At 43.0% G+C, this 7,867-nt stretch overlaps 3 protein-coding genes across 14 annotated transcripts in view; 2 read left to right on the top strand and 1 right to left on the bottom strand.

The window, feature by feature from the left end:
- The first annotated feature begins 1,497 nt into the window (after positions 1-1,497).
- On the top strand, positions 1,498-4,854 carry edf1 (endothelial differentiation-related factor 1). Of its 2 annotated transcripts, none has more exons than XM_062542290.1 (5): positions 1,498-1,712; positions 2,384-2,435; positions 2,878-3,038; positions 3,299-3,392; positions 4,346-4,433. In XM_062542290.1, the coding sequence occupies exons 1-5, from the start codon at positions 1,638-1,640 to the stop codon at positions 4,417-4,419; spliced, it is 456 nt and encodes a 151-aa protein (XP_062398274.1). In that variant the 5' UTR covers positions 1,498-1,637; the 3' UTR covers positions 4,420-4,433. The 2 variants fall into 2 exon arrangements, with proteins under 2 accessions (XP_062398274.1, XP_062398275.1); XM_062542291.1 differs by lacking the exon at positions 4,346-4,433 and adding an exon at positions 4,457-4,854 and having other exon boundaries at positions 1,500-1,712.
- Positions 4,855-5,573: 719 nt separating this feature from the next.
- Positions 5,574-6,911, top strand: LOC134088362 (putative uncharacterized protein BRD3OS). Its single transcript, XM_062542292.1, has one exon. The coding sequence runs from the start codon at positions 6,412-6,414 to the stop codon at positions 6,664-6,666; it is 255 nt and encodes an 84-aa protein (XP_062398276.1). The 5' UTR covers positions 5,574-6,411; the 3' UTR covers positions 6,667-6,911.
- A 6-nt stretch (positions 6,912-6,917) lies between these two features.
- brd3b (bromodomain containing 3b) overlaps positions 6,918-7,867 on the bottom strand; it is a 27,664-nt gene continuing 26,714 nt past the window's right edge. For all 11 annotated transcript variants that reach the window (XM_062542280.1, XM_062542281.1, XM_062542289.1 and 8 more), the window contains one exon: positions 6,918-7,867. This exon is cut by the window's right edge. The gene's annotated coding sequence lies outside the window, so the exon portion shown is untranslated.

The following is a 7,867-nucleotide window of genomic DNA, read 5'->3' on the forward strand; positions in this document are numbered from 1 at the left end:
AGGCCAGGGCAATACACTACAGGCCAGGGCAAAACACTACAGGCAATACACCTTATAGGGCAATACACCACAGGCCAGGGCAATACACCACAGGCCAGGGCAATACACTACAGGCCGGGGCAATACACCACAGGCCAGGGCAATACACTACAAGCAATACACCCTATAGGGCAATACACCACAGGCCAGGGCAATACACTACAGGCCAGGGCAATACACTACAGGCCGGGGCAATACACTACAGGCCGGGGCAATACACCCTATAGGTCGGGGCAATACACCCTATAGGGCAATACACTCTATAGGGCAATACACCACAGGTCGGGGCAATACACTACAGGCCGGGGGAAGCACTCTTCATTCGTCTGGTCATTGCTGAGTGCTGACGGAGACGATGGTCCAGCAGTCTGCTGCCAATCCACAGGGACCAGAGGAGGGTTCCCCAGGGCAGGAACAGGGCAGTAGAGGGTTCCATATGGACCAGAGGAGGGTTCTGCAGGGCAGTAGAGGGTTCCATATGGACCAGAGGAAGGTTCCCCAGGGCAGGGACAGGGCAGTAGAGGGTTCCATATGGACCAGAGGAAGGTTCTGCAGGGACAGGGCAGTCTAGCAGATGCACTTCAAACTCAGCTGGTTTAAGGTCTGTCCCTTGACTGACCTTGATTTGGCCACTCCTTCTTCCTTCATCACAACTCAATCTAGACCATTTGATTTGGCCACTCCTTCTTCCTTCATCACAACTTAATCTAGACCATTTACTGCTCTTTACAGGTTTGCCCAGGAGGGTGTGACTCGGCATGTAACTAAACTCTAAATATGGATCAAAGCTATGTAGGACGATGTTGGTGGGAGTACTTTACATCTTTCTCCTGTACAAGTGTTTTTAAGCTACAGAGGGACATGAGGAATATGAAATTAAACAACATGCTGTTTTAATGCTTTGTTTTAAAAAGATGTTTTGAATGAAAGTTATTTTCTGGTATACACATAATATGAAATGGCATATAATAACTATTATTCCCCAACAATTACCGAGAATTAATTGATGAGTGAATGCCAAGTTTCATAACCCACATTATTGTATTTTCATAAATCCACAAGATGGTTACACTGCGTAGGCCTATTAGCCACAGTGAAGTTTGAAAAAGAAGAAAAACAAGAAGATGTCTAAATAGTCCAATCAAGGTAAATCATTCTTGAATTTCCCCAATTGGGGATCAATAAAGTATCTATCTATCTATCTATCTATCTATCTATCTAAGGTGAGCTCCAATATGCCTAATTAAATGATGCCTGCTAGCACATTATTGGACATTATTTAGCGGTGTCCAATGTCAACATGGTCGACACAGATGCAGAGGGTGCCACAGAATGTCTAATAGACGGGCTCTGGGGTGCGCAGTTTTGGGTATCGCAGGCGCACTGCGTTGAGTATGCGACGTTTTCACCTTGCGTGCGTATCCAATGACGCACACACGCCCATCCGTTTCCTTGTTTAGCATTTAGCAACGTGGATTTCAGCACACATTTGCTAGCTGTGTAGCAGCCTGTTAAGTTATCCAAGGAAGCCTCAGAGCAACTCTTTGGGTCCAATTTTGAACACTCGTTTTTATTTAGATTAAATCGGAATTTAGGACATGGCTGAATGCGACTGGGATACAGTTACTGTCCTAAGAAAGAAGGGCTCTGCGGCACAATCGAAGTCCAAACAGGTAATGTTAAGTTAGCTAGATGTCTTTATACTAGCTAGACCAACGTTAGCTCAATCTGTTTTAGCAGCATGTTATGTAGCGATAGCTTACTAAGGCAAGAGCTGTTGCTGGCGTAAGGTTATCATTTGGTGTATTTTCCAAGATTTGCCTTCAGTTGGCAGGTTTGGCATTGCAGTCTGATGAAGTTTATCAAGCCCTGTCTCTTAACTTCATACGCTTTGTTAACGTTACTGGTTAGCTAATACAAGTTAACTTGAGCTCAGTGTTATGGCAACAAGGCCAAGTTAGCCAAGTTAGCCAAGTTAGCTGAGTTAGCTATTTATTTTCGTGAAGTTGTGATGGTGGTTTATGTCCGCACTAAAATGTGAGAGGAATGAATATCATTGCTCGTTTGTTTATCACGCACTCATGTTTGGTACGTAAAGCAGTTTGCCAGTAGGACGTATCAAAGGTGTACTCGCCTAAGCTAACCCTACCGTTCTGCCTGCGGCGTGTCTCTCCTGTTCGCCACCATCATGTTGATATGGCAAAGTTACTTCACTGTTACATCAGCCACTAATGAGAATGAAACGTTGTGAGTAAGTAGTTTGACAAGTTTAGTTAAATAACACAACACGCAAAACTCTACAAAGTCTGACATTTAAATCCTCCTGTGTCGTTGTTCATCGCAGGCTGTGACTCAGGCTCAGAGGAAAGGCGAAGATGTGGAAACGTCGAAGAAATGTAAGCTCTTTCACATGCATTTAATACGATTACTTTTTGAATTTCTATCTTTCTCGGGAAGGAGAATGTTCTTCATTTCAGCGTTAAGGGCTCCCAATCCCTCCTCACATCTCCCTCAGACAGAGCTCGATTTTAAGTTGACGCACAACATAATAGATAGCTAGATAGATCTCCAAGGGGAAATTCAAGATATGAATGTTTCTATAAGCTGTGCACTACAAAGCTAGCATCACTAAATAAACTATAAAACAATTAAAAACTGCACATATCCTAGACATTACAACTATAAAAACCGTGGAACACATACACACTAGAAAACAGAAGGCTAGTGCTAATCAAACAGGTAATCAAATCTCTCACTAGTCAGGACACCGTATGCTTCATACTGCATCAGAATCATTTGTGTGTGTGTGTGTGTGTGTGTGTGTGTGTGTGGCGGCAGGGTCTGCAGGACAGAACAAGCAGCACCTGGTGACCAAGAACACGGCGAAGCTGGACCGGGAGACGGAGGAGCTGCATCACGACAGAGTTCCGCTGGAGGTCGGCAAGGTCATCCAGCTGGGCCGCCAGAACAAGGGCCTCACGCAGAAGGACCTCGCCACGGTGAACACACACACACACACACACACACGGCTTCACCTAGAGGGACCTCGCCACAGTGAAACACACACACACACACACACACACACACACACACAGGAGGACCTTGCCACGGTGAGGACATGGACGGGCATGCACATTCTTACTCGCGCTACTACTCACTCACTCACTCTCTCACTCTCTCTCTCTCTCTCTTTCACGCTTCTCATCTTGTTTCAGTTGTTCACTGGTCTCCATATTCATTGTTGTGTTTGTTTCTACAGAAAATCAATGAGAAGCCTCAGATAATCGGGGACTACGAGGCGGGAAGGGCCATCCCAAATAATCAGATCATGGGCAAGATTGAGCGTGCTATTGGTGAGTGTGCATCTCAAATGAACAGTTACGCAAGCCGACAATAAACCGTTCAAACGTCAGTATAGAGGTTTGGTAACAGTTGAGCACAGGTATTCAAACGTCAGTATAGAGGTTTGGTAACAGTTGAGCACAGGTATTCAAACGTCAGTATAGCGGTTTGGTAACATTGAGCACAGGGCCTTCAGGGCAGCTCCACAACAGGCTTCAGGTGTTTGGCATGTTGTCACTTGCCCTGGACAGATAAGCCTGTCTAAAGTGGATAGTGTCAATATTTGATTATACTTGCCTAATTCCTGTTCAAAGCCATGGTAAAGCACTCCGCAAACTCCTGCAACTGTATTCCATTATTGTTACGATGCCTAACTCAACTCCTGCAGCTGTGTTCCATTATTGTTACGATGCCTAACTCAACTCCTGCAGCGATGCCTAACTCAACTCCTGCAACTGTATTCCATTATTGTTACGATGCCTAACTCAACTCCTGCAACTGTATTTCATTATTGTTACGATGCCTAACTCAACTCCTGCAGAACCTACAGCCTCTTGGAGCTCATTTCTTATTATTGAACCGTTCATGGTGCCTACTGGTGCTGTGATGCAAGTCCGTATGAAACCGGTTCTGAGTCAGCCGAGATGTAGCCTGGACATATTCCCTGCTGTTGTGCAGGCACGCTCCCATTAATATTTAATTATTATGTTCCATTAATATTTCATTAAAATAGTTTTATTTTTTTAATCATCTGCTCAATATCACATGAAGCCGGCTCCAGATTATCTTGATCATCTGCTCAATATCACATGAAGCCGGCTCTGGATTTACCATTAACGTGGCTCAAAAGTGGCCCAGTGTATCACCAGACATTCCATACGTTCTTTATGCCGTAGTTTTGGCGTCCTTTTTACTTGTTAGCATTCTGATTAGACTGTTGATGTTGTCTTGTGTTTCTCCGTAGGTTTAAAGCTGCGTTGTTGTCTTGTGTTTCTCCGTAGGTTTAAAGCTGCGTTGTTGTCTTGTGTTTGTCCGTAGGTTTAAAGCTGCGTTGTTGTATTGTGTTTGTCCGTAGGTTTAAAGCTGCGTGGAAGAGAGATTGGGCAACCCATGGAGCCAGGTCCCAAGAAGAAATAAGAATAAAATCCTCGAAAAACATTCTTCACTTTCGCCTTTAATTTCATCTGGAAAAGTCCTGACCGAAGACGAGGTGTCCGAGGACGAGCATCCAAGCTCACGGATAGGCTGCGGCTATCAATACACTGCATCGCCAAACTTACACACACTTCAAAGACCCTCTCTCATTCTGTACATCTAAGTTAATTCACTATGGATGAGAAGGACCTTTAGTTAAATCAACACAGGTAACATTTCTGAAGGTAATGATCAACTATTGCTCAACCATGTTATGCGCTGGACTTTGGTGGAAGTCACGGAATGTCTTTTAACATAATAAACTCAGCATTTTGATTACCAGCGTTCTCCAAACTATGTCTGGCATTTAAAGTCCACCATAGCAGTTGGTTACCTGAACACCTTTCCCCTGATCTCGCAATACGAAAGGAAGCGAAACAAAAAAACATATCTGGATCTTAGTATGACCAGCAGCTTTTAAGACATGCAAGTAGACAGGCATGACTGAGAGATATGGATCTGATTCAAACTGTGCGTGGGTGCGTGGCTTACGAACATGGGAAAGTTAAGTATCTCCTATGACATGCTGCTTGTTTGTGTAAAATAACAGGAAGTGTGCTTTTATTGTGAAAAGGTTTGTGGTCGTCTCTGAATTTGACTGAAGAGGCATGTTTATCTTGCGTCCTCGTCTGTTTCATTGGGAGAATACAGCTGTACTGTTATTGCAGTGGAACCTTTTGTCCACAAGATGGCGCTTCCGATTTATAACAACTACACGATTCAGCTCAATTTTTTGCTGACTGAATGTGGATCTAATGCAAATGGCAACCTTGGTACCTTCCAACTATTACGACTATGCAGGAATATAAAGCTAATTAATCACGTCTACAACAACAACTATCTGCAGGTGATGAGGATATGCAGCAGTAGGTGAAGTAGCTAGGGGTCAGTTTGAGTATGATTATCGGATTTGGCAGACGCAAAATTTTGTCCAAAGCGAGTCAAGCGACATACAAAAAAAGAAAGGAAAAAAAACGACATGATGTTGCCATTGATGCTGAGTTCACTTGTAGTGATTGTTTGCCTTGTGGCACTGCTTTAGTGTTTAACTCAAATGCTGAAATGCTCGAGCAAATTATAGAAAATATAATAATAAGAAACAGGGCGATCACAAAAGGAGTAAATACTGAGTAAAGAAGCCTTGCCTATAGGAAATGAAAAATGTTGTTCTTAAACATTCACACAGTCCTCAAGGCTTTTGCAACCACATGTGACAGCACACGCCTTTTCTTCTGATGCCAGACTGCGCTCGCTTCTGGAACGGTTCATCATCAGTACAGGAATCTCCTCGGAAGAAAATAGAAACGGCCTTCGTTGCCATAGCGAAGCTACTGTCTGTGGCTGGCTAGTAATTTCATGCTAGTAACTGAGCACACTTGCGAGACAAATGGGCTTGCTGTAAAAGACGTCTGTACCTAAATAGTCTTTGCATCATGGAATTATGATACCTGTGAACATCCGTTCGCACCATTCCTGAAGACGATTTGAACGCATCAGCCAATCGTGTGTGGAACTGGACGAGCCTAAAGGTTATAATCCACCCGCTGCGAATATAGAAGTGTTAGCCTTTAGCTAGCGTCAACGTTTGCGGTCCTATCTAATCAGGTTTCCCTGGATCACGTCTTCATATGCAATAATTCTCGGCACCTTGGACATTTAACTGGTGAATGTCGCTATGGAGATGCCACACTCAAAGTAGAAACGGTGACTTTAATGTCATCGTAAACGTCATTGTCAAAATGTCCACATCAGGGGGATTGTGGATATCAGACAAAATGTGTGTACTTCGCAAAGAGCACACCTCGACTTTCTGACTGATACAAGAACTTCGTGGAAATGGCTGAGAGATATCCACTGGCAGAGAAGGCTATGTCGGAGGGCTATGCCCGTCTCAGGTACAGGGACACATCGCTGCTGATTTGGCAACAGCAACAGTTGGAGCTGGAGAAAGCGCCCCCCGCCAACTACCTCAGCCGGAGCCAGAGCTCCTGGTACAGTCGGTACGGGAACCAGGCGGTGGTTGTACGGGACAAAAACAAGTTAGACGGCACGTCTGAATCTGGACGCTCAAAAATATGTCTGATTATGTAAGCGTGTTTGTCATATGCAGTGTTTATTGCCAGCGTTGTGGCAGCTATAATCTCGTTACATCCAGACTAGGAGCACTGAGATGATTAGTCTGGGAATTATTGCTCCAAATTAGGAGCAAGGCCTTACACATGTGCAGACTGTAACTAACCTTGCAGTGTTCTTTTTTTACCCTGGAAATGCCATACTGAATTTACAGTTATTGTGATATTTGCTTGAAAGCCATCATAAAGGTGAAAGCGACCAGACACTGGTATTTTTTCTTGGTTTATTTACGAAAAACAGGAGGGCTCAGTGAGTCAAAATTTCAGGTTAGCTTTTACATCAAACAGTAGCTCTATCAGTCTGCCCTGCAACCCCTCCTTATATGTCCATCTTACATCTAGAGTGATACCCAGTTGGAGAACTATTCATCTTAAGATCAAGACGGACATTTACATAATATAAACAGCTCAAAAAAGTTTAAGAAAGATACTGTAAATTGGCATGCAATACACAAAAAGGTTTGTTTTTGTTTTTCCTCATATAAAATAAGCTAATATATCTCGACCCAGGACTAAAAACAAACTAATATGTGGTGAATATACATTTATATTTATAGCATATATTTAGATCTCAGTCCGTTCAGTCTACTGCCACCACTCAGGAAAACGCAACTTTATTATTCCAGAAGACACGGCTTCAAAAAGATACATGGGTAGAAAAAGTGTGGGATATATGTGTGTATATATCACAGTAATTTGTTGTCCGTCATCTTTTTTTTTTTTTTTTTTTTTTTTTGTTGATTAATCATCTTAATTAGACGTAAGGTCAAACACAAATGAAGTAGTGGTAATCAGGTTAACACACAACATACGTAAGAATCATCCTGTAGTCGCGAGGAAGACTAGATTGTGTTACTCCGAATACACCAATCCAGAAGAGCTTCAATGGTCTCAAATGTCCCAAAGTCACACAGAACCATCATTCTGGCAGAGTTCACTCGTCTTGATTACTGCTATGGAGAATGCCATTTTGACAGTTACAAAATTCTGTTCAGTTGGAGAACGTTTAATGTCTTACCATTGAAACTTAAGGCAACAATAACACATACATTGATAACTCAAGAAAGAAAACATTATTCAATGTTTTGTGTACTGTATATAGAGCTGGATTCTGCATAATGTAATGAGAATGCAACACTTGCAACTGAAACATTACTACA

The sequence above is a fragment of the Sardina pilchardus genome, chromosome 8 (genome assembly GCF_963854185.1).
Source record: "Sardina pilchardus chromosome 8, fSarPil1.1, whole genome shotgun sequence".
Taxonomy (NCBI): Eukaryota; Metazoa; Chordata; class Actinopteri; order Clupeiformes; family Clupeidae; genus Sardina; species Sardina pilchardus.

Excerpts from the sequence above, each read along its gene's own strand:
- LOC134088362 (XM_062542292.1), top strand. The coding sequence starts at position 6,412 with ATGGCTGAGAGATATCCACTGGCAGAGAAGGCTATGTCGGAGGGCTAT.
- edf1 (XM_062542290.1), top strand. The coding sequence starts at position 1,638 with ATGGCTGAATGCGACTGGGATACAGTTACTGTCCTAAGAAAGAAGGGC. Across the intron at positions 3,039-3,298 it reads CGCAGAAGGACCTCGCCACG|AAAATCAATGAGAAGCCTCA; the intron begins GTGAACACACAC and ends TTGTTTCTACAG. Across the intron at positions 3,393-4,345 it reads CAAGATTGAGCGTGCTATTG|GTTTAAAGCTGCGTTGTTGT; the intron begins GTGAGTGTGCAT and ends GTTTCTCCGTAG.